Source organism: Salvelinus namaycush, chromosome 13 (assembly GCF_016432855.1).
Source record: "Salvelinus namaycush isolate Seneca chromosome 13, SaNama_1.0, whole genome shotgun sequence".
NCBI lineage: Eukaryota > Metazoa > Chordata > Actinopteri > Salmoniformes > Salmonidae > Salvelinus > Salvelinus namaycush.
In genome coordinates this window covers 12810801-12837999 of record NC_052319.1, presented here as the reverse complement: position 1 = coordinate 12837999, position 27199 = coordinate 12810801, and the positions used below count along the sequence as shown (strand labels likewise).

Genomic DNA, 27199 nt, shown 5'->3' with positions numbered 1-27199 from the left:
CGGCGCTGGGAAGACGGATGGCTCAGACGGCACTGGGCAGACGAGCAGTGCAGGCGGCGTTGAGCAGACGAGCAGTGCAGGCGGGGTTGGGCAGACGGCCGACTCTGACCTGCTGAGGCGCACAGTAGGCCTGGTGCGTGGTGCCGGAACTGGTGGTACCGGACTGGAGACACGTACCTTAAGGCTAGTGCGGGGAACAGGAACAGGGCACACTGGACTCTCGAGGCGCACTATAGGCCTGGTGCGTGGTACCGGAACTGGAGGTACCGGGCTGAGGGCACGCACCTCAGGGCGAGTGCGGGGAGAAGGAACAGTGCGTACAGGGCTCTGGAGACGCACAGGAGGCTTGGTGCGTGGTGCCGGAACTGGAGGTACTGGGCCTGAGACACGCACCATAGGGAGAGTGCGTGGAGGAGGAACAGGGCTCAGAAGACGCACCGGAAGCCTGGTGCGTGGTGTAGGCACTGTCTTAACCAGACGGCTAGCACGCACCTCAGCACGAGTATGGAGAGCTGTTCCCGGTGACATCAACTCCCCGACACGTTCAGTCGGGCGGATGTCGTGCCTTATGCACCAAACCAGTACATCCCTCATAACTCTCTCCTCCAATTTCCCCATTAACTCCTTCACTGTCTCTGCGTCGCTCACCTCCAATACCGCCCTGACCGGCTCCTTACGGTAAGCAAGGGGAGTTGGCTCAAGTCTACAACTTGACCCAGCTACACTCCCTTTTATCCCCCCCCCCCCCCCAAGAAATTTTTGGGTGAGCCTCTCGGGCTTCCAGCCGCTCTGCCTTGCTAGCGCCTCATAATGCCGCCTCTCCGCTTTAGATGCCTCCAGCTCCGCTTTGGGGCGGCGACACTCCTCTGGCTCTGCCCAGGGTCCTTCTCCGTCTAGAATTTCCTCCCATGTCCATTCCTCCTTGTACCACTGCTGCTGTCGCTGCTGCCCGTTAACCCGCTGCTTGATCCGGGTTTGGTGGGTGATTCTGTAACGTTCGTCTTGTGGTGAATGAACGGACCAAGGCGCAGCGGGTGATGAATACATACTGATTTATTAAATGAAAGACGAAACACTAAATGAACACTAGAACAAACTACAAAACAATAAACGAAGGCAACAGACCTGAACAAACGAACTTACATATAGACGAAGAACGCACGAACAGGAACAGATTACCTAAAACGAACGAACAAACAAAACAGTCCCGTGTGGTATACACAGACACAGGAACAATCACCCACAAACAAACAGTGAGAACAACCTACCTTAATATGGTTCTCAATCAGAGGAAACGTCAAACACCTGCCTCTAATTGAGAACCATACCAGGCCACACATTAACCCAACATAGAAAACACATAACATAGACTACCCACCCCAACTCACGCCCTGACCAACTAAACACATACAAAACAACAGAAAACAGGTCAGGAACGTGACAACGGTAGGGGGGTATACAGAAGATAGCCCTATTTGGTAAAATACCAAGTCCATATTAAGGCAAGAACAGCTCAAATAAGCAAAGAGAAATGACAGTCCATCATTACTTTAAGACATGAAGGTCAGTCAATCAGGAACATTTCAAGAACTTAAAGTTTCTGCAGTCGCAAAAACCATCAAGCGTTATGATGAAACTGGCTCTCATGAGGACCGCCACAGGAAAGGAAGACCCAGAGTTACCTCTGCTGCAGACGATAAGTTCATTAGAGTTACCAGCCTCAGAAATTGCAGCCCAAATAAATTATTCACAGAGTTCAAGTAACAGACACATCAACTGTTCAGAGGAGACTGCATGAATCAGGCCTTCATTGTCCAATTGCTTCAAAGAAACTACTACTAAAGGACACCCATAAGATGGACATTAGACTGGTGGAAATCTGTCCTTTGGTCTGATGAGTCCAAATTAGAGATATTTGTTCCAACCGCTGTGTCTTTGTGAGACGCAGAGTAGGTGAATGGATGATCTCCACATGTGTGGTTCCCACCGTGAAGCATGGAGGAGGAGGTGTGATGGTGTGGGTGTGCTTTGCTGGTGACACTGTCTGTGATTTATTTAGAATTCAAGGCACACTTAAAAAGCATGTCTACCACAGCGATACGCCATCCCATCTGGTTTGCGCTTAGTGGGACTAACATTTGTTTTTCAACAGGACAATGTCCCAACACACCTCCAGGCTGTGTAAGGGCTATTTGAACAAAAAGGAGAGTGATGGAGTGCTGCATCAGATGACCTGGCCTCCACAAAAGAGTGAAGGAAAAGCAGTGCTCAGCATATGTAGGAACTACTTCAAGAATGTTGGAGAAGCATTCTAGGTGAAGCTGGTTGAGAAAATGCACTGGAGAAGCATTCTAGGTGAAGCTGGTTGAGAAAATGCTTGTGCATTTTCTCAACCAGCTTCACCTAGAATGCTTCTCCAACATTGTGCAAAGATTGTGCAAAGCTGTCATCAAGGCAAAGGGTGGCTCCCTTGCAAAATCTAAAATATTTTGATGCGTTTAACACCTTTTTGTTTACTACATGATTCCATTTGTGTTATTTCATAGTTTTGATGTCTTCACTATTATTCTACAATGTAGAAAATATTAAAAATAAATGAAAACCCTTGAATGAGTAGGTGTGTCCAACCTTTTGACTGGTAGTGTATGTTCTCAGACAAGGCAAATAAAAATAATGTTCACACATTTGCTTTTAAATGAACAGAGAAACTGTACCTACCTCGTCAGTGAAGCCAATGATGCGGAAACAGTCCTGAATGGCATCAAACTGCTCCTTGTAAAGTTTACTGGAGACAATGTCCTGCATCACTTTGCCATGTTGATTTTCAATATATCTAGACAGAAACAGTTTTCAGTGCCAGTTTCTGCATTAGTCAAGTGATAGGAAATAACTCACTATATTCAGGCTATATTGAGGTGCCAAGTAATCAAAGCCAAGTAAAGTGATGAAATGCTAACCTGGGGGGTTTCTTGTCAGGTAATTTGTACTTCTTCAGCTTCTCTTGGTGATACAGACCGGCATAGATGTAGTAGAATATGTGGAAGTTTTTCTCTCCCCTAAGAGCATAAAGAGAAACGGTTAGCCATCTAGCCAGTTAACTTCAATTGAGGATGACAGTTGTGATGAATAATATCCCTAGCACATCTTTCCATTCTTACGTGGCCTGTTTGATGACCCTGGACTTCTCCAGCAGGTACTCTGAGATCTTGGCCCCCATGACGGCCCCGGTGGGGGTAAACTTCATCTCCAGGTACTTCCCAAAGCGACTGGAGTTGTCGTTAATGGCCGTGCACGCGTTGCCAAACGCCTCCACCAGGGGATTCACCTGGAGGATCTTCTCCCGCAGCGTCCGATTGTTTGCCTGGAATCACAGTCAATCTTTTTTTTTGTGGGGGGGCATAACTCCCTCCAGAGACAACACAAACTAAATGTGTAGGACTGAATCTATCAGTGTCCAGTCTGTCCATTCAATAATGAATTCCACTGAGGTTCAATATTTATGAACATGATGATGGACTGACAGCACCAGATGTTTTAGTAAACAAGCAGTACCTTTCCCAGAAAGGTGAGATGCTGGACAATCAGATGGGCACTCTCTGTCTTCCCAGCTCCACTCTCTCCACTGATGATGATGCACTGAAACATAAGGACACATCAACAACTTTGTCATCGGGATGTCTCTAACAAGCACATCACTAGATCTCTAAACAAAGAGAATATTTTTGTTTAACGCCAATGATAACATTATCCATATGAACCGGCATATCACTAAATAGGACTTCCTCACACAAAGTGTATCCCCCCTCAAGTACCTGGTCTTTGCAGAAGGTCACCATGCCCTGGTATGCTGCATCAGCAGTAGCAAAGATGTGGGGAGGATTGTCTGCTCGCTTCACCCCATGGTACAGCTTAGAGAACTGTGAACAGACACCCCACATTAGAATATCAATACTGTTCTGTCTTTACAGAGGTGTGAAGAGGAATTATGGCACACAATGGCACTGCCGTAGCAAACAAACCTGTGGAGAGTAGATGCTTAGAGTTTGAAAAGGATTGAGAGCGATGAGGATGTCTCCAACGTATGTGTATATCTGCAGCTCGTCATATCTCTTCGAGAGGTGTTTGATGATGGTCTCCTGTGGAGAAGAAGAACACATACAGTGGGTACTGTGTACAATACCTACATGATTCACATACCGTCCTCTAGTCCAACAACAACGAAGTCAAAGTATGAAATCTTACCTCATCTAAAAACTCCAGGTTCACCAGATCATCATCAGGACTCGTCTCTATTATGAGTGTTTTACGAGTATTGATTCTTTCATGCCTGTTGGAGTAAAGGACATAATACTGGGTTAGAAAGCATTACAGTGACGAAAGAATACAGATACATTACTAATACTAATCTGGATATAAAATCCATTCATTTAGATGGGTTGCCGGTTGGCCCATAAGGGTGTTCCCCAGGGAGATCTCCACCATTATCACAGGCTGTGATTGCACTTCATCTCCGTTTGACCTATCACTCTACAATGGGGCCTACCGGTCAGAGGTCAGCACGGAGGCAACTGCCTCATTGGGATTATGCAAACCCCCAAGGGCCTATTGCGGTGATGTTTGTTTGTTGGTGTGTGTGTGTGTGTGTGTGTGTTTGTGTGTGTGTGTGTGTGTGTGTGTGTGTGTGTGTGTGTGTGTGTGTGTGTGTGTGTGTGTGTGTGTGTGTGTGTGTGTGTGTGTGTGTGTGTGTGTGCACATGTAAGCGAATAGAGCACTTTTGTCAAAAACATAAAGCTCTAAAATAACAGTTATCACCACTTAAATATTGCACCCAGAAATTCCAGTCAAGTTCAGATACTAAACCTAACATGAACAATGAAATGGACCAACATGTCAGTCACAGAGTGTATCTATTCTATGATAATAAATAATAGATACACTGAGTGTACAAAACATTTCCATGACATAGACTGACCAGGTGAATCCAGGTGAAAGCTATGATCCCTTATTGATGTCACTTGTTAAATCCACTTCAATCAGTGTAGATGAAGGGGAGAAGACAGGTTAAATAAGTATTTTTAAGCTTTGAGACAGTTGAGACATGGATTGTGTATGTGTGCCATTCAGAGGATGACAAGACAAAAGATTTAAGTGCCTTTGAACGGGGTATGGTAGTAGGTGCCAGGTGCATCGGTTTGAGTGTTTCAAGAACTGCAACGCTGCTGGGTTTTTCACGCTCAACAGTTTCCCGTGTGTATCAAGAATGAGGCTGTTCTGAGGGTAAAAGGGGATGCAACTCAATATTAGGAAGGTGTTCCTAATGTTTTGTACACTCAGTGTATATGAAGTGAATAACATAATAGTAAATCCATCCTACGAGTGAACAATGATTTCCTATTTTGGAAGATTACATATCACAACATAGGCACAGACACATGCATATACACACACGATAACATACGCACTATACACACACGTACACATGGATTTTGTGTTGTAGATATGTGGTAGTGGAGTAGGGGTCTGAGGGCACACAGTGTGTTGTGAGATCTGTTATGAATGTATTGTAATGTTTTTAAAATTGTAGGACTGCCTTAATGTTGCTGGACCCCAGGAAGAGTAGCTGCTGCCTTGGATCCATAATTAACAAATATTCTGAGTAGAAATCCTACAGAAGTTCAACAGGGAAACATAATGTCACAACTGCCAATGGAGCACTGTGTAGTATGGAATCCTCAACACTTTCTTCTCCAGAGACATCCCTTCTGAAAAAGATTACAGGCCCTCAGCTTCTACCTTCTCTTACTTCGAAGCATGATACATGTTGTAAACCATTCCACCTACTTAAATCTGCCTGTCTCCTGTCTGTGCAGTGTGCTGATCTTTGGCACCAGTGACTAAAACTGGGAAAGCACAGTTCCTTTTCCTTCAAGCCTCTAATCTCATTATGCACTTTCACTGTGGACAGGGACATAAGATCACCATCTCACCACACACACACTCTGGAGTAAACAAACACATGGCATGGCATCAAGACTCTCTCTCATTCAATGGCACGTGTACTTAGCTCTTTTCTTTAGGGACACGGAAAAGTATTCCACCAACAGATCATTGGGGAAATAACAAGGTAAACATATTCGTTTTGCAAACACAAACAACAGTTTTTTAATAAAAGCTCATGGCATACCAGATATAAATCATTCAAAATTCTTAATTCAGTGATAATGCGACCTGCAAGGTTGAACAGTTAGCATTTTCCACAAGTAAATCAATCTGAGACTAAAGTGTTTTATTCCCTCATTGGTTTAATCATATGGGTGGAGGGCTGCTCTGTCCTAAATGCTCCTCGTTGTCACACTGTTAAAAGATCCATTGGGATAAAAAGCTTTTCTTAATCTAACTTTGAGTCAGCACAATCACTCATATCAAATTAGTTCCACTCCCCTAACTTATCTTTAATCACATCATTTTCATAACTTCGACTACACATCATACACTATATATACAAAAGTATGTGGACACCCTATCAAACTAGTGGATTCGGATATTTCAGCCACACCCATTGATGACAGGTGTATAAAATTGAGCACACTGCCATGCAATCTCCATAGACAAATATTGGCAGTATAATGGCCTTACTGAAGAGTTCAGTGACTTTCAACGTCAGTTCATCAAATTTCTGCCCTGCTAGAGCTGCCCTGGCCAACTGTAAGTGCTGCTATTGTGAAGTGGAAACGTCTAGGAGCAACAACGGATCAGATGCGAAGTGGTAGGTCACACAAGCACACAGAACTGCTGGGTGCTGAAGCGCACAGCGCGTAAAAATCGCATGTCCTCAGTTGCAACACTCACTACCACGTTACAAACTACCTCTGGAAGCAACGTCAGCACAATAACTGTTCGTCGGGAGCTTCAGAAAATGGTCTTCCATGGCCAAGCAGCCGCACACAAGCCTAAGATCACCATGCGCAATTCCAAGAGTTGGCTGCAGTGGTGTAAAGCTCGACGCCATTGGACTCTGGAACAGTGGAAATGCGTTCTCTGGAGTGATGAATCACGCTTCACCATCTAGCAATCTGACGGACGAATCTGGATTTGGCGGATGCCAGGAGAATGTTACCTGCCTGAATGCATAGCGCCAACTGTAAAGTTTGGTGGAGGAGGAATAATGGTCTGGGGCTGTTATTTATGGTTTGGGTTAGGCCCCTAAGTTCCAGTGAAGGGAAATCTTAATGCTACAGCATACAATGACATTCTAGACGATTCTGTGATTCCAACTTTGAGGCAACAGTTTGGGGAATGCCCTTTCCTGTTTCAGCATGACAATGCCCCCATGCACCCAGCAAGGTTCATACAGAACTGGTTTGTCGAGATCGGTGTGGAAGAACTTGACTGGCCTGCACAGAGTCCTGACCTCAATCCCATCGAACACCTATGGGATGAATTGGACTGCCGACTGTGAGCCAGGCCTAACCGCCCAACATCAGTGCCTGACCTCACTAACACGGAACCCAAACCGGCTGCGCGCGTGCGCAATCGTGCACTATCTTGCATAAATGTATTTTGTCCCACTACACCAAACGCAATCACGACACGCAGGTTAAAATATCAAAACAAACTCTGAAACAATGACATTAATTTGGGGACAGGTCGAAAAGCATTAAACATGTATGGCAATTTAGCTAATTAGCTTGCACTTGCTAGCTAATTTGTCCTATTTAGCTAGCTTGCTGTTGCTAGCTAATTTGTCTTGGGATATAAACATTGAGTTGTTATTTTACCTGAACTGCACAAGGTCCTCTAATCCGACAATTAATCCACACATAAAACGAGTCGTTTCTAGTCATCTCTCATCCTTCCAGGCTTTTTCATCTTTGAACTTATTTGGTGATCGCATCTAAACTTTCATAGTTTTACCACGACTACCAGCAAAACAGTTTGTCTTTCAATCACCCACGTGGGTATAACCAATGAGGAGATGGCACGTGGGTTCCTGCTTCTATAAACCAATGAGGAGATGGGAGAGGCAGGACTTGCAGCGCGATCTGCGTCAGAAATAGAAAGGAGTTCTATTTTAGCCCTGGGCGTCGCAGACGCTCGTTGGCTCGCGCGAGCAGTGTGGGTCCAGTAATTGAATAACATAGATTTCTAAATTTATTTTGCGATGCTCGCAACGCGACGTATCCGGTCTGGTCAGCATGTAATGCTCTTGTGGCTGAATGGAAGCAAGTCCCCGCAGCAATGTTCCAACATCTAGTGGAAAGCCTTCCCAGAAGAGTGGAGGCTGTTATAGCAGCAAAGGGGGGACCAACTCCATATTAATGCCCATGATTTTGGAATGAGATGTTCGACGCAGGTGTCCACATACTTTTGGTCCCGTAGTGTATCCATTACACTAGTTTGGACGGACACAACAGTTGAAGGAAATGAAACCCTGCCACCCACTGGTGAGAAAACACATCTCATCTCAGCATTTCATCCAGTTCACTCTGTCTTGCTCCATAGCATTGTCTCTCCAATGTAGATTAATTAATCAGCAATAACAGATACATAACATCATTGATTGATAGATTTAACAGATGTCATCTCAGAGAGATACATCAATGAGATCTGCAGAGGGGATTGTTTCAGAATTCTTTAACTGAGAATGTTAGCATTTCTCTGAGTAGACGACACACTTACTTGGTCTTGAGTTTGCAGCCCAGGTCTTGTTGCTCGCAGATTAGTGTGGACAGCTGTTGACCGAGAGCCATTTCTTTGCCATGGGCCTGCTTAATGAAGGGGTGTTCCAAGAGGTGGGTCACAGACGGACGAGTCTCAAAATCCTTTATCAGACACCTGTGTAGCGAGAGAACGCAATTACAACATCATAATACATCATAAAAAGTAAAAGTACAACCTTTTTTGGGGTTTAAACCCTCTGATCACTAATTCACTGATCACTAATACAATGACCTGAACATTTTACAAAGCGGATTTTTCTGGATTATCTCTGACACGAGTGTGTTCAGTAGGGTGCTTCTATGGAGCTTCTCATCAGTGCTTCTGTGTCTGGGTGACTGACCAATGTGTCCCCTCTTTGAGCACCACATGGTCTGGTCATCACCATGGCCCCCATTGCAAACAGGTCTGTTTCTGGATGGCCCCTATCTGCCCTGTGCAGTGTTTACTCAGAGACCACTTTTTGTCATAGTGGTCATATCCTAGCAAACCGGAAACATTCCCAGAACATTAGCTAATATTCCCATTAAGTTCTAGTTAGGGTTTTATCTAACATTAGGATGATAACATCCCCAAAACATTGTTTTTGATACAAATAAAAAATAATTCTCAAAATGTTTTAAATAAAATATCCTTGGAATGTTCTCTTAACATTCACTAAAATGTTGTGCACAACATCTGTAACTACCACAGAACATTTCCCAAACGTTCTCATTAAGTTTCCAGGTAATGTAATAACACAATGTACCAGTAATGTTTTAGAACATACTGCTGCAACAAAATGTGAGAGCAACGTTCTGGGAACATCAGGCGTATGTTTTATACAAACATTGTATAATCATCAGTACAACTGGACTGTTTTTGTGTTATGAGAAGAACATTTGCAGCAACATAACTAATGTTCTGGGAACTTTCACAGAACCAATTTTGGTTAGCTGGGATGTCACTATTCTACTGCTTTTACATTATGATATAATTAATATGAAATATTTTCAATCCAGAGGCAATACACTGTTGTTCAAATAACTTTATATCATAAGTAAAATAATTTGTAAAATATGTAGTCCATGGACATGGTGTGATACCGTTTCAAATGGCGAGGGTATTTAAACCAGCTGCCTAGCACTCCATTTGAAATGTATGTTTTTTTTAAACAAAATTATTCTGAAAAGACGTTACCAATAGTCATCGCACTGTATCTATCCCTTTCATTCAGAATATCCATCATTCCGTACCTAATCTAAACACTTAAACGCCTGAATATGTTTTGGTGTACTGCAACACAACAATGCAGGCAGGCGAGAGATAAGAGAATAATACCAATCTGACTCGTGCTACCTAATCTAGGCTGAAATTCTGCTTGCTCTTTCTATCAGTTTTTATGCTCTGGAAATTCATTCATAGAATTCATTAGTGTCAGGACATTAAGCAGAGGCTGCAGCCATTAGCTGAACTGTGCAGCCAGGATGCTAAACATCAGGCCACTTTGTTATAAAAGGCAGCTCTTTTGGCTGCACAGGGACAGACACTGGTGATGCATTTATTATCGAGAGCAATGACAGTAGTTACCTACCCACCCGCACACACACTGGTCTGGCTGAGAGCTGGAGAGTCCTCACAAACAGCCTGCCAGGCCTGATAACATTGTCCATGCTCCACACATTGTAGCCTGGTGGGCTTTGTTTGAGGAGATTATTTCTGATCTGATATCATACAATCCATTACCTCATACTCATGAGAAAGAGAGAGAAAGATTTTAAAAAGCACCTAATAAAATGCATTGTATCGGAATATGGAAAATGGTCAAATAGAAGAGGATTCATTACTATAACACAGGGATCATCAACTATAAACAGCTGCGGGCCGATGTTTTCTTGAGCGGATGGTCAGTGGGCCGGAAAATCATTACAAATCATTTGTAGACCGCAAATTGACGGAAAGAAGCCCAAACAGATATAATATTTCACTAAAACATAATCATTTCAAACCTTGCTTACAATCTGGAACAGGTTTCCAAAATGTAAATCACTTGGTGCTGATTTGCTGGTGTTTTTACAGTCTTTCATGTCCCCCACCCCCCTTGCTTAATGTTTTTGCTCAGAAAACTTGGCGAGGACAAATAAAATCGCCATCAGTTGGGGAACCCTGCTATAAGATGTTTCATTACATTTTTTGGGACGAATCAAGTAAAGGTTGTATGAGCTGTGTTCTCTAAGAATGTTCTCTAACTGAGTTTAAGAGAAGCAATAAAGACGTCAGGCAAAAAGGAAAACAATGAGGATCTTTACAATAAACAAAAAGTATTCACACCCCTTGACTTTTTCAAAAGTTTGAACCAAAAACCTATGTAATTTTTCAAGAAACAGAAACGGAAACAGAAACGAGAACGAAAGTAATCCGTACTAGGCCTCCCGAGTGGCGCAGTGGTCTAAAGGCCTTACTAGAGATCCGGGTTCGATCCCGGGCTGTGTCGCAGCCTGCCGCGACTGGGAGACTCATGAGGAGGCGCACGATTGGCCCAACGTCGTTCGGGTTAGGGGAGGGTTTGGCCGGCTGGGATGTCCTGCACTAGCGACTCCTTGTTGCGGCCGGGCTCATGCACGCTGACTTCGGTCGCCAGCTGTACGGTGTGTCCTCCGATACATTGGTGTGGCTGGCTTCCGGGTTAAACGAGCAGTGTGTCAAGAAGCAGTGCGGCTTGGCGGGGTCGTGTTTCAGATGACGCATGGCTCTCGACCTTCGCCTCTCCCGAGTCCGTACGGTGTACGGTGATGGGACAAGACTGTAACTACCAATTGGACATGATGAAGGGGTAAAAAGTACCAAAAGAAATCTATAAAGAAAGTGATCCATACTGTTCCGGAACAGAAACACATACTGTTCAACGGGACAGTTGTAAATCATGCAGCGCCTTGTGTCACCATTGCAGATTTTTAGAGAAACAACAAATGTTGGTACATATAAGTGTCTTATATCGGCTGAAAGCTTAAATTATTTTTAATATAACTGCACTGTCCAATTTACAGTAGCTTTTACTGCAAAAAAATGCCATGCTATTGTTTGAGAGCTCCTAACAACAAAACACTTTTTTCACTACGATAGGTTTGATAAATTCACCTCTGAAGGTGAAATGTGTACTTACATTCTGAACTTTTCCTCTGATTTATCATCCAAAGGGTCCCAGAGATAACATTAAGTGTTGTTTTGTTAGATAAAATCCTTTTTCATATCCTAAAAAGGTCCATATAGCATGCACGATCGATTTTGTATTTCCACTTGTTCAATTTGCAAAGAAAGGAATCTGTGAAAATCTAACTCTAAACGTTGTTTCAACCAGACAAATCACGTTTGTATGTATTCCTCAGAGATCCTCGAACGTAACCAGACTTCACTATATCATTAGGGGTGTAGTATATCCTATAGGACACCATATTTGGTCAGAGAGTGACGCCTTCATGGCACACCGATGACGTGGGCAGTCTTCACTTGAACAACTCTAACTTAGTCAAATAAGCACCAATCAAGGTCAAACGAAGCTAGCTAGATAGCCAATGAGTTGGGATTTACGTGATTATCTGGAAACCCTGTATCTGTGGTCAAATGTAGCTACTAACCTTGTGCGACAGCATGCCTTTTCCTTTTGGACAAAAATTATAAGAATATTCAGTTATGAATTTATGAAAACTGGTTGTTTTGCAAATCTTGAACTGATAATATGGCTACTAATACTGGAAAAACTAAGTCAAAGTCCAAGTATACAGATTTGACGATAATCTTGCAGAAAAATGTAATATGAATTCAAATGTCTCTTGTGGACACCATCAGAATTACAACCAGAGTGATGGCTAGAACTGGGACCTTTCTCTTGCATTTCAATGATGGTTGTAGAAAAGAAACGGTTGGTTTTTTCTTTGTATTTTCTTCTACCAGATCTATTGTATTATATTCTCCTACATTAAATTCCCATTTCCACAACCTTCAAAGTGTTTCCTTTCAAATGGTACCAAGAATATGCATATCCTTGCTTCAGGGCCTGAGCTACAGGCAGTTAGATTTGGTATGTCATTTTAGGCAAAAATTTAAAAAAAGGGGGCTATCCCTTAAGAATACTATAGGCCTAGTTATTAAGTTTCCCGTTGGATTTATTAACTACAAAAAGGAAGGAGGTTTTTTCAATTCTGGTGCTGCTCTGCACACACAAGAGTGTTAGCAAGCTAGCTCAAAGGACATTCAAAGTTCCTCCATAGAAGCCGCTCATCGTAGGCATAATTATGTGGACATAGCTATTTCAGATAATGCATGTCATAACAAGATGCCCAGCACTTCAAGCCTCTTCCTCAACCCTCTCTTAGGTTATGGCTAGAAGGGATCCAGCTTTTGTCAAATTAAAGTCAAAACTACAAATTAATGAAAAATAAAAAGCTGAAATGTCTTAAGTTAACAAGTATTCAACCCCTTTGTTATGGCAAGCCTAAATAAGTTCAGGAGTAAAAATATGCTTGACAAGTCACATAATAATTTGCATGGATTTTTGAATGACTACCTCATCTCTGTACCTCACACATACAATTATCTGTAAGGTCCCTCCGTTGAGCAGTGAATTTCAAACACAGATTCAACCACAAAGACCAGGGAGGTTTTCTAATGCCTCGCAAAGAAGGGTACCTATGGAGGGGTAAAAAAAAAAAAAAAAATCCCTTTGAGCATGGTGAAGTTATTAATTACACTCAGTTGTTGGAGAGGAAGGAAACCGCTCAGGGATTTCTCCATGAGGCCAATGGTGACTTTAAAACCGTTAGAGTTTAATGGATGTGATAGGAGAAAACAGAGGATGGATCAACAACATTGCAGTTACTCCACAATACTAACCTACCGGTAAATGACAGAGTGAAAAGAAGGGAGCCTGTACAGAAAATAAATATTAAAATATATGCATCCTGTTTGCAACAAGGCACGAAATAAATACTGTAAAAAAAAATAGCCTAAGCAACTCACTGTTTGCCCTGAATACAAAGTGTTATGTTTGGGGCAAATCCAATACAACACATTACGTACCACTCTCCATATTTGCAAGCATAGTGGTTGCTGCATCATGTTCTGGGTATGCTTGTAATCGCTAATGGAATAGAGCTAAGTACAGGCAAAATCCTAGAGGAAAAGCTTTTTACTAGACACTGGGAGATGAATTCACTTTTCAGCAGGACAATAACTTAAAACAAAAGGCCAAATCTACACTGGAGTTGTTACCAAGAAGACAGTGAATGTTCCTGAGTGGCCAAGTTACAGTTTTGACTTAAATGTACTTGAAAATCTATGGCAAGACTTGAAAATGGTTGTTTAGCAATGATCAACAACCAATTTGACAGAGCTTGAAGAATTTTGAAAAGATTAATGGGAAAATGTTGCACAATCCCGGTGTGGAAAGCTCTTAGAGACTTACTCAGAATGACTCACAGCTGTAATCGCTGCCAAATGTGTTTCTACAGTATTGACTCAGGGGTGTGAATACTTATGCAAATTAGATATCTCTATTTAATTTTCAATACATTTGCAAACATTTATAAAACACGCTTCCACTTTGTCATTATGGGTGAGAGAAAAATATATTTGATCCATTTTGAATTCAGGCTGTAACACCACAAAATGTGGAATAAGTCAAGGGGTATGAATACTTTCTGAATGCACTGTAAATGAGAAATCAGCTTCTTTAGGGTACCTATAACACAACAGCACCAACTATTTGTTACTGTTCATGTGGGCCTTGAACCATCTCCTCAGCTCTCCAGCTTCACCAAATTATTAAATAACAAGCCAAACAAAAGGTACAACATCTTAAAGCAGGGCTTTTCTACATGCATTATGAAACAAAAAGGCCTGTATGATAGGCCTTATGACAGGGGATCCATTCCAAGCAAAGCTTTAACAATATTATAACGCAGTAGTGTACAGGTCATGCAACTCTACATTGGACTCAGCTACAGCTTCTAATCCATCTCTGACAGACCTGGTGCTATGATAAATGCACGACTAACACAAATAAATGAGTCTATTACCCCTAATGGCTATGGGTTCACAGCTGTACTGTTTGATGTTTCCATTATTAATAATGAATTAATAACCACTGCCTTTCAATCTATTCCACCACTAATAATAACACGAAATTCCCCCCCACAAATAACCCCAGAAGAAATAGATTTGTTTCTCTCTCATTTACTTGCACTGCATGCTAGATATTAAGGTTGTATATTCAGCGAGACTATTATGGGCCAATGTTGACATGATTTGTTTTCCACACTGGAGGGACTGATTACTTATCTTGTCCTGAAGATATAACTGATAAGTCAGTAGAATGAGTTTTTTCCTGTGACAGATTTACGCAAATGAAAACCGAGGAAATGCGAGGAAGAGAAAAGGGTTGATAAAATCTATCTTAAAAAAAAAAGATCAATTTCTAGTCCTTTCCATTTCCAGTGATCAAAGGATGCCCAGAATCAAATGCGTAACCAGTGCATTCTGCCCCCTTGGCCAAATGGGAAAAGATTGAGGTCTCGCCATTGAAACCCATTCAAATAGGCTTGTGTTGTTTAAAAAGTAACAATGAATATATTTTGTTGTCATCACCATTAACCAACTGCATTAGAGCCAGTTGGTTGCAATCACTTCAAAGACTAAATAAACACAAATAAACATGTATAGATAAATTCTCCCACTGGATTAGACCCAACAACTTCCTTACTGTGTAAGTAAGTGTAGAGGAACACATTAATTTCAGCAGGAAGCAACTTCATTGTCATAGAAAGAGCAGGTTACTCACTGGGCAATGAAGTGACTGAAGCTTCTGCACCACTCCTCTGGGTTGCGTAACGTTGGGGAAGGGTTTCTGAAACGAACACACAACACAAAAATCAGTTGTTTAATTTCTTTTTTTTTCTTTCTTTTTTTTTTTTTTTTTTTTTTACATTGAACTGAAATGTTTAAGTTACTGATGGTGTTGTTGTTGGCCTAAACACGATAGTTCTCATGAGACTGGAGCGTCAGAATGGTTGGGTATAATCTGAGTGCTGAGTATAGTCAGTGACAAATGATAACAGCTCCTCAACTGTCTGACAGGAAGCATCTGCCAGCAGGAGCCAAAGTTATGGGAGCCAGTAATACCTCTGTCAGCAGCATTTAAAGAGACCATCTATAACGAGGCAAGCACCTCAAGACTAGTTCAGTGGATGATATCGGGACAGAGCCAGGGCAGTACCAAGGCTCAACAACAGGGCGCTACCATTCTTCAAGTTCAAAACATGCTCATCAAAGAAAATAAAGAAATAATGTAATGGGGAAGATAGTGATTAAAGTTATGATTTTGCTCATACTGTCATTTTGGATAGGGTGCTTTTGTACACTTAAGCTTTCAAACTTAATTTTCAAAGTATCATCAACTCATTTCTAAAATGGAGCCAGCTTTGTACATCTAAGGCATGCAGAAAACAACCAAGAACAAATGGTTCTAATTTATATGATAAGAAAACATTATCAATAACAAAGCTTTATGCTACACACATATGGGAGCCTATTAAATGAGGAAATGTGTCATTATTCCCAGCACTAAGTCACGCACGTCTGTGATAGAGACTCAGAGTCAGACAGTCCTTTCTGAAGTGCAGATCAAAGCCTAGTAATGGACTGCTTCAATGCAAAATATAATATGAGCCTGCAGCAATGCTCTTGCCTTGATGTTGTACCACTGCACTGCTTATATATTACAAAGTCAATACACCAGCACATTGGTGATAACACTGTCAAGTACCCTCATTGTGCTTAGAAAATCAGGCATTTTTCTTTCCAGTATATATGGGAGCACTGACTCATTTTGTAAACACAATTGGCTTATTTAAATTTAGGTCGGGGGACTCCTTGTGCTGTCAAACATGTGTCAAAGTGGATTGAGTCAAAATCAGTGGTTCTCAGCTCCACTTTTGAAGCCCTAAGTCTGCTACTAAGCTCAGGAAAAAGACAAAAAAGCATGCTCGTGAATATGATACTTTGTATGCAGAGCTCATAATTCTTCCCATTTTCCTAATAGATATAAAAAAGTCAGATAATTTCCATGAATCCTGACAGCCAATGTCATACAGTAGATATAGTTATAGAGCATGTTATAGAGCATAGCAGGGATAATCAACTAGATTCAGCCACAGGCTGATTTAGTCTTGAGCGGATGTTCGAGGGGCCGGAACATGAATACAAATTATTTGTAGATTACAAATTGATCGCAAGAAGCCCAAACAGATATAATATTTGACTAAAACATAATCATTTCAAACATTGCTTATATTTGTATACAATAACGTGTCTCTCTATCACGTGTGGGAATTACTGGGGAACAGATTTACAAAATTGAAATCGCTTGGAGCTAATTTCCTGCCCCCCCCCCAAAAAAAGAAGTATAAATACATTTGGGGGCCAAATAAAACCACCCTGGTTTTATTTGTTTATAGGATAGCCGCCAGTTGGGGAACCCAGAGTACACACAGTGCATCATGAAATAAAGACACTATCTGGCAGTGTTTGAACTTTGAGGGCCTAAAGAGCAGCACTACGGGAAACACAAGAAATACTCTTCTGTGGGCCAACCGCTCAAACTCCAGCTCATCTATCATCAGAGCGCACCGGCAGTTCTGTTGAGCACACATGAATGAACACGGAAAAGTGCTGCAACATTTTTCTCTACAGGATAGACTGTGAGGGTACATCAGTGTGCCTGCATGGAATAACTGCATAACAGACAGACAGAGGCATTCTAAACACAACCAATGTCACACCCCCAATATCCTATCACCTCAGAGGTCGAAACAGCAGATGTGTATTAGATTATGTTAAAAACAATAGGATATTGAACGAGGGAAAACAAGTAGTCAGTACAATACATTTTCTCTGAGATAGCTGTAGGATAATCACAAACAATTCAATATTATTTGAAGAAAAAATAACATAACTAGGTCAGAAACCTTTCCAGCCTGTGTTCTATTACTGCTACATTTCTCAGAACAACCAGTGAGGAGTTTCCAGAACAAATGACCACACAATGTTGAAAAATAATTGTGGCGAAGTAACTACATTCGTTTATAAGCCATAGCGTGACTCTAAATCATTACAAGACATTTGAAAAACGACCACTGATCGTTTGTCATAAAAAGTCCCACGGAGAGATACAAAACAGTACCCAGCAATAGTCTAAAGCCTTGTTCACACTGCAGGCCTTAATGCTCAAATCCGTTTTGGATTATTGACTGTCCAAACAGCAAGTTACAAGTGACGTGTCCAAAACGGATTTATGAGTGTTCAGACAGCAGTCATTTGTTGACACTAGCTATGCTAGTTGTAATGACGGGTGTGTGAGCAGTGGTGCAGGCTGATTAGTGGTGGTGCTCGTGCTTCCTATCACTCAAGAGGTTATGTAGCAAGCTAACGTAACAACAATGCCTGCCATGGACGTTTCCCAGTTTCTTTGAATGTTCAGAATCATAGTGTAAGAATGCTTTTAAAGCCTCACAGGATAAGATGTTCCAACTTTTTCCTGCAGGAAAAAGAACAGATTCGAATCGGATATGCAAAAAAAATAGGATTTAAGTCACTTCAAACTGCCAATGTGAACAAGGCTTTAGAAACTATGATGGATTCACCAGATGACATATTGCCAATAGTAATCTTCCACATACAAAATGCCAAACAATTGTTGTGAAAAGTACATACCAAAAGCTGTGTGAGGTTTACTTTGAAATTAACGTATCTCAATCTCAAAGACTCAGTTTATAGAAAAGTAAGCATAATTCTTAACCCCAACCCTAACCCCAGCCTTTCATGTGCATAAAAATCACCAAAATGTTACCAGGGCTGAATGTCAAGATTACAATACAAGAATCACAGTTTACATTCTGCTCAGACTTAAGTTTACATTTAACATTGAACCAAGGCCTGCATACTGTGCTGCTGATGGTCAGGTGTCAATTTCAAAATCTGACCCTTATCAAATACATTCCAAAATGGATAAACAGTATTGGTAAAAGAAAACAGTAAAAATGGTAGCGATGTCTTTCAATCTTGACTGTTCTGCTCTGCAACCTTTACATTACCTGTGGCTTTTGGCTGGGGTATTGCTTCTTGCCAACACTGGTTGCCCTATGATTTCATTAGCCTTTGTTGGCTCTGACAACCCATCATCTTCCTCACTTCACGTCTCCCTTCAGACAGATACAAGCCCAGTTACATACAGTGAGCTCCAAAACTATTGGGACAGTGACAGATTTTGTTGTTGTGTGCTGTAAGTGCTGTAATCTCTAAACGGTTCATGAGATATGGATGAAAATACCTTCAAATTAAAGCTGACAGTCCGCACTTTAACCTCATAGTCATTGTATCATTTCAAATCCAAAGTACTGGATTACAGAGCCAAAACAACAACAAAAATATTTACTGTCCCAATACTTTTGGAGTTCACTGTATTTTGCTAATATCCACTGGGATCTGGGCGAATAAACACAGCATTGGACTTCTTTGCCAATTACCTTTAACCTTCACAGACTTTATACATACACATTTCCCTATGACTTTACACAGGACTTTACTCTGGGTTTGGCAAATACAGCATGGAGAATATTGGCTCAAGCAATTAACCTTTCCACATATTGAATATCTGAGAGCATCGTCTCAAGTTTCCGTAATTAATTCTGCAGTTAACCGTTTTACAGCTTTACCCTTTTACATGCTCCATTACCCACATTCATGATAACCATGGGCCCCACATATATGACATACTATAAAGCAGGCAAAATCACATCCAATCTTCTCATCATGATATGCTGTAGGGCATATCATCTGTTTCCCGTAGAGGAGGATCTGTGATTGGCTCTTGGAGGTCTATCTACAACAGATTGGCTCCCGGGCCGGCCTTACTTTACTGTTAATAGTGATTTACAATGGTGTTGGAATCAATACAGTTCTTTCTATGTGATGCTATCTGTGGAAAAGAGCAAGCAGCAGGTATGAATGGAGTGGAGGAGCAGAGCAGCTTCCCTGACAGCGATCTGAACTCCTCTCATCACTTCACACTGGTCGCTGTGAAAGGGATACCATCTGTGCAAGTTCCCACCACAAATCTAAAGCTCTATCACGTGGCTTGCAGTAGTCCTGCCTGTATTCAGCCCCAGTGTCAATGGCCCCAGAGGCCTGGCTACGTTAATGGTGCTGTTGCTTTATCTACACGGTGAGTCCACACCCTAAGGCCACTCCATCTGCTGTATGACATGGAGGAGATAATGTAGTACAGCGAAGGGCATAGTCCTGAGCCAGCCAAAACAACCAGAACCCTCTCAGATCTCAACCCAGGGTTCACATACTGCCAGCTACATCACAAAAGGATATACAGTTGAAGTCGGATGTTTACATACACCTTAGCCAAATACATTTAAATTAAGTATTTCACAATTCCTGACATTTAATCCTAGTATAAATTCCCTGTTTTAGGTAAGTTAGGATCACCACTTTATTTTAAGAATGTGAAATGTCAGAATAATAGTAGAGATTTTCTTTTATTTCAGCTTTTATTTCTTTCATCACATTCCCAGTGGGTCAGAAGTTTACATACACTCAATTAGTATTTGGTAGCATTGTCTTTAAATTGCTTAACTTGGGTCAAACGTTACGGGTAGCCTTCTACAAGCTTCCCACAATAAGTTGGGTGAATTTTGGCCCATTCCTCCTGACAGAGCTGGTGTAACTGAGTCAGGTTTCTCCTTGCTCGCACACGCTTTTTCAGTTCTGCCCATAAAATTTCTATAGGATTGAGGTCAGGGCTTTGTGATGGCCACTCCAATACCTTGACTTTGTTGTCCTTAAGCCATTTTGCCACAACTTTGGAAGTATGCTTGTGGTCATTGTCCATTTGGAAGACCCATTTGTGACCAAGCGTTAACTTCCTGACTCATGTCTTGAGATGTTGCTTCAATATATCCACATAATGTTCCTGCCTCATGATGCCATCTATTTTGTGAAGTGCACCAGTCCCCCCTGCAGCAAAGCACCCCCCACAACATGATGCTGCCACCCCCGTGCTTCGCGGTTGGGATGGTGTTCTTCGGCTTGCAAGCATCCCCCTTTTTCCTCCAAACATAACGATGGTCATTATGGCCAAACAGTTCTATTTTTGTTTCATCAGACCAGTGGACACACTCCAAAAATATATTTTTCCCCATGTGCAGTTGCAAACCGTAGTCTGGCTTTTTTATGGCGGTTTTGGAGCAGTGGCTTCTTCCTTGCTGAGTGGCCTTTCAGGTTATGTCGATATAGGACTCGTTTTACTGTAGATAAAGATACTTTTGTACCTGTTTCCTCCAGCATCTTCACAAGGTCCTTTGCTGTTGTTCTGGGATTGATTTGCACTTTTTGCACCAAAGTACGTTCATCTCTAGGAGACAGAACGCGTCTCCTTCCTGAGCGGTATGACAGCTGAGTGGTCCCATGGTGTTTATACTTGCGTACTATTGTTTGTACAGATGAACGTGGTACCTTCAGGCATTTAGAAACTGCTCCCAAGGATGAACCAGACTTGTTGAGGTCAACAATTTTTTTTCTGAGGTCTTGGCTGATTTCTTTTGATTTTCCCATGATGTCAAGCAAAGAGGCACTGAGTTTGAAGGTAGGCCTTGAAATACATCCACAGGTACACTTCCAATTGACTCAAATGATATCAATTAGCCTATCAGAAGCTTCTAAAGCCATGACATAATTTTCTGGAATTTTCCAAGCTGTTTAAAGGCACAGTCAACTTAGTGTATGTAAACTTCTGACCCACTGAAATTGTGATACAGTGAAATAATCTGTCTGTAAACAATTGTTGGAAAAATGACTTGTGTCATGCACAAAGTAGATGTCCTAACCGACTTGCCAAAACTATAGTTTGTTAACAAGAAATTTGTGGAGTGATTGAAAAACGAGTTTTAATGACTCCAACCTAAGTGTATATAAACCTCCGACTTCAACTGTAGGTGAAGCCGGACAGAAGCATTAACTAGATTTAGATGGTGACACTGAATATGCAGTTATTGCCATATTTCATAAAAACATCCGTTGTGTTTTTCATAATGCTTATACCCAATATAGACCATGTTTGTCATGGTAATGTCCTACTCATAGGAATAATCTTGGGATTTACACAGCAGATTAATAAATACAGTGTGCCATTGAGTGGATTGTGAGATGGAAATACAGAAATGTGTGCAAAGACATACAATCTTATGTCATAAGGAATTATAAATTGGGTGGTTCGAGCCCTGAATGCTGATTGGCTTTATTTTATACCACGGGTATGACAAAACATTTATTTTTACTGATCTAATTACGCTGGTAACCAGTTTATAAAAGCAGTAAGGCACCTTGGGAGTTTGTGGTATATGGCCAATATACCACGGCTAAGGGCTGTATCCAGGCACTCTGCGTTGCGTCATGCGTGAGAACAGCCCTTAGCCGTGGTATATTGGCCATATACCACACCCCCTCGAGCCTTATTGCTTAAATATAGCATGTTTTAGTGTCCGTGGGATTTTTTATTAAAACCTATTATTCCCAAGGACAATACTCTATCAGGAGAAGCCACTGATTATGGCAATTTAAAGAGCAACTAAAGCATGCGTGGAACACTCACAGGAAACAACAATTTAATCTACCTCATTACAATTATTAAATCGATCTCATTACAATCATTAAATCGACATCATTAAAATCATTAAATCGACCTCATTACAGTCATTAAATCTACCTCATTACAGTCATTAAATCTACCTCATTACAGTCATTAAATCTACCTCATTACAGTCATTAAATCTACCTCATTACAATCATTAAATCTACCTCATTACAATAATTAAATCCACCTAATTACAATCATTAAATCTTCCTCATTACAATCATTAAATCCACCGCATTACAATAATTAAATCTACCTCATTACAATAATTAAATCTACCTCATTAACAATCATTAAATCTACCTCATTACAATCATTAAATCTACCTCATTACAATCATTAACTCTGCCTCATTACAATCATTAAATCTACCTCATTACAATCATTAACTCTGCCTCATTACAATCATTAAATCTACCTCAATACAATCCTTAAATCTACCTCAATACAATCCTTAAATCTACCTCAATACAATCATTAACTCTGCCTCATTACAATCATTAAATCTACCTCAATACAATCATTAACTCTGCCTCATTACAATCATTAAATCTACCTCATTACAATCATTAACTCTGCCTCATTACAATCATTAAATCTACCTCAAATCAGTCCTTAAATCTACCTCAATACAATCCTTAAATCTACCTCATTACAATCATTAACTCTGCCTCATTACAATCATTAAATCTACCTCAAATCAATCCTTAAATCTACCTCAATACAATCCTTAAATCTACCTCATTACATTCATTAAAGCAATATATTGTGTATCACTATAATTTCTGTGCTCAAAGTGCAGAATAAAAGTGCAACACACAGGTACACCATTTTGTAACACATGTCCTCTGTTTCAAATAGAACGCACATACAACAGACAGACACTGTCAGACAACCTTCCCTTATAAGTTTGACTGCCTTGTTGCATTGATGGGAAAATATATTTGAGACAGATGACATGTTAACAGAATCATTTCACGGTTCAGTGTGCCCGCACTGTGATTTATCCTGGCGCCGCCCAGCCAAAGGTCCCAATTCAAAAGATTTATGGGCCAGGGCCAAATATCTATTTTGATTTTGAAAAAGAAACCCCAGTCTTAACAATGGTAGATTGCTGCACGTGTCTAACTCTATTCATATCCAAATCTCTCACAAAGTCAAATTATTTCATTAAAAAGGTGATAAAGAAAAATGGATGAATGATAACAGAAGAGAAATGTACATGCCCTTCCATTGTTTATCATGACCTCTAGTGAATGTTATCTAAGGGCAATTCAAATCATTCACACAGAATGCAAAACCTGCTCTGGTACTGTATCAATAGCTGCATCTACTTTAGATGCTGTCTGCTGTTTTCATCCTTCTACCAAAACAGGCCAATCACCAACTCAGCACAATACAGAATTTAGGTGTACATCCCACTGAAAAGGTTCCATCCTATCAAATCAGATGACTGAATGCATGCTTCCCCACAGACCCAGTAGTGTTATTTCAGGCTCTGTGATTCGGGAGCATTCGTTTGACCAGGACAGCTTCCTCTGAGCCTGTAATTGCTGTGACCTGTTTTACCTTTCACTTGAGTTTGGTGTGATAAACCGCTGCTGTGGTTCCCATAACTACTACAGCGACACGATGCATGCTTGTTTCTCATCAGGTTTGGTGGGGTGGAGATAACACCGTGATGGGTGGCTGGTGACAGCCTCATCTCAATGTGAATGGAGCTAATCACCAATGCAAATTGCAATCAGAAGGGCACATCCTCACCAAACTGAGAGATAATTGCATGATTGTGCCAATAGTAAAAGGTCAGCCACTTGTACCATCAGAGCTTTTAAATAATCATTCATCAGAAATTGTGAATACATCAGAGGAGAGTTTTTAGATTAAATAACATATTTAAGGGTAAGGCCAAATGTTGTTCCATTAATTAACTCTTGATCAGTTCTGATCAGTTTATCATTCTGCAATTTTCAATTGAGTTTCCAATCTAGCCTTGTAGCTTGGAAACACGGATTGTAGAACGCTAATTATTTTCCTGATTTAATTCAACTATACCAGGTCTATCCTGCATTTCATGACCACACAAAATTACATTAAGAATCTTTACAATTTCTTGACATATTTGGCATTTCATAATTTTTCAGAGAAAGGGCTCTGTGACGATCCACTCTTAAATTCAGTTTACCATTGTCCTCCAGCCAAAATCAAAAGCTTCTTATGAGAGCGCAACTGCTGCTGCGTGTCTGGTCTGCCCCAGCCAGCCATGTGCAGAGGGAGCCCTCTAGTGCCTTACCGTGGGATCTTGAAGAGGGCTTTGACGGGGTGCATCTCGGACAACGGGGGGTCTCCATCAGCCAGCTCTATGGCTGTGATGCCCAGTGACCACACGTCACAGCGGGCGTCATACGTGGAGTCATACTGCTGCTCACAGGCGATGACCTGGGACGACACAGGCAGGACAAGCATGACACAAGCAGGTGGACACTTCTCATGCAAGTTGCTGCCATGTTTCTTACTGTCCATGATGATATGACGATAATGTCTTTACAACAGCGAGGTACTGACTTCATTATGGCCTCTTAAAAGTCTTTCAATTTTGTGGAGCTGAAATCCGATGAGCTTTGGGCAACAATTCAGAAGACGATCAAGTCATTTTATAATTGCCTGTGTTTGAAAAACGCATTGTAATGTTGATTTAAAAAGGGTACAGTTAAATTCATTCATCAGATAAGGTGCGTTGCAGCTAGTATTGAACCTCCCTTCTCTCACCGTCAAAAATCATTACTGAGATCAAAATGAACAGCCTCCTTTATTCTAATTGCCCCTGAGGACCCCTCCTACCAGCCCAATCATCATGCCTCATTTCTGCCAAACAGTAAGCTGGGGCAGCAGACTCCCAGCTATTAACCTTGGGGCGACCTCAAGAGCAGGGCGCGTGGAGGGGAATGCACAATGACAAGGGGGTGTTACATATTGAACAGCCTCAGCAGAGTACATAGTCACTCGTCTATCTCGCTCTACAGTCCACATAGCACATCTAATGCAACTCAATGGTGTCATCATGTAGGATATTTTGACGCTTAGTGTTCTCATGTAATTGCAAGCAAAGTGGTTTAGTTGGGCATGTAAAAAAAAAAGGCTAACCTCAGGTGCCATCCAAAAGGGAGTGCCAACGGATGTGTTTCTCCTCAAACGTGCACTCGTCAGCTGAGCAGAGACACCTGGATAGAATTCAAGCTAATTAATAAATCACCTCATTCTCAGTGCATCAGCGTTTGGTGCAAAATACGATTGTTTGTGTTATACCACATTACAGCCTGTTATAATTACATATTCACAGTTGTTTAATACGCTTTATGTGCATATTACATGATTATGAATTACAGAGGGAAAGTGTGTGTGAATCAATCAATAGCAATATGGCATATCATTTGGTGGGGCAACCTGCCATACCAACATAAATTGGCAATAATAATTTCAAATTAAGTGTGACAGATTTTTATCAGCAGGAGTCCACTTCATTCCCAACACACAAGGACATAAACATGCCCGGGGCAACTCAGAGTCATTTGCTAGAACAGCTTTCTTTTTATATGCAAAGGATCAAATAATGCAATTTAAATTAGCAATAATAGCCTTAGGTTAAGCTATGGTCCATGAAATACCAAGATGTTACATAGGGTAGGGAGGAAGCAAGATGTGGACTGCATCGAAGCATTGATCTCCACATGCTTGCATTCATCTTATACTCTTTACCAATAATATCACAGGCTTTTTTGTGGACAAAAAAACATGGATTAACTTCCATCTATTAATGATAAGTCATCTGTTAAACGAAGACCCAGACAGAAGAAACAGAGCCAACAAACAACTTCCCAGAGCCCCCCTGTAATATGCATGTATCTCTTTCTACAAGCCATCAATTAGCCAAAGTGCACCCACAACAAGATAACAAAAGCCATTACCAAAGTCAACAAGTTTGACCCCTCCCTCGGTGGTCAGAAGGATGTTGTTTCCTTTGACGTCACGATGGATAATCCGGTTGTTGTGTAAATGCTGGAGACCCTGGCAGGCGGGAGGAGGAAAGCAAAGGGGGGCTTAATAAGCGTCAGTAACCCCATTATCAACGGTTTGTGATTAGTACAATTTGAATGTGTTTCAAATAAAGCTGTCTACTGCCATGCATATCAAAGAGCTCCCCCTGCTGTTTAAAGGGATGGAAATCTATTACTCCCACACCCCGCCACCACCTGAGTCAATCCCCTGCCCACTGTGTGTGGATGCCACCCCTTTCCGTCATTAGGCGTTTTGCAGTTGGCCATCTCACCAAGAGGGCGCCGTATAAGATGTATGCGATAACGGGCTCCAGCAGTCGCTGGCCCCGCATGAGCAGGCCTTTGATGAGATCGGTGACTGAGCCCCCGTTGCACAGCTGTGTGTGAGAGAGAGAGAGAGAGAGAGAGAGTGTGAGTGAGTGACAGAGAGACAGAGAGAGACAGAGAGAGAGACAGAAAGCCACAGAGAGACAGACAAAGAGAGACAGAGAGACAGACAAAGAGAGACAGAGAGAGACAGAGACAGAGAGACAGAGAGAGACAGAGACAGAGAGAGGGAGAACAGTGGCTCCTCCATTACTCACTACTCTAGATTATGATTCATTACACAAGAGCCATCCCTCCCACACATACAACTAGACTGGTGTCACGGCTCTTTCTTCCAGAGCTTTTAAAACATACGATTTTTCCCAGT

The 27199-nt window shown here is 41.4% G+C and overlaps 1 protein-coding gene across 1 annotated transcript in view; it reads right to left on the bottom strand.

Moving 5' to 3' along the window:
- myo3b (myosin IIIB) overlaps positions 1–27199 on the bottom strand; it is a 103535-nt gene that overhangs the window by 67129 nt on the left and 9207 nt on the right. Inside the window, exons 5-17 of the mRNA XM_039006333.1 lie at positions 26778–26882; positions 26416–26515; positions 25595–25671; positions 24744–24889; positions 15533–15598; positions 8680–8835; positions 4243–4327; positions 4020–4136; positions 3813–3917; positions 3553–3636; positions 3159–3361; positions 2958–3056; positions 2719–2833 (exon numbers count right to left, since the gene is read on the bottom strand). Coding sequence (XP_038862261.1) covers positions 2719–2833; positions 2958–3056; positions 3159–3361; positions 3553–3636; positions 3813–3917; positions 4020–4136; positions 4243–4327; positions 8680–8835; positions 15533–15598; positions 24744–24889; positions 25595–25671; positions 26416–26515; positions 26778–26882 — 1458 coding nt within the window. The remainder of the gene's footprint in view (positions 1–2718; positions 2834–2957; positions 3057–3158; positions 3362–3552; positions 3637–3812; positions 3918–4019; positions 4137–4242; positions 4328–8679; positions 8836–15532; positions 15599–24743; positions 24890–25594; positions 25672–26415; positions 26516–26777; positions 26883–27199) is intronic.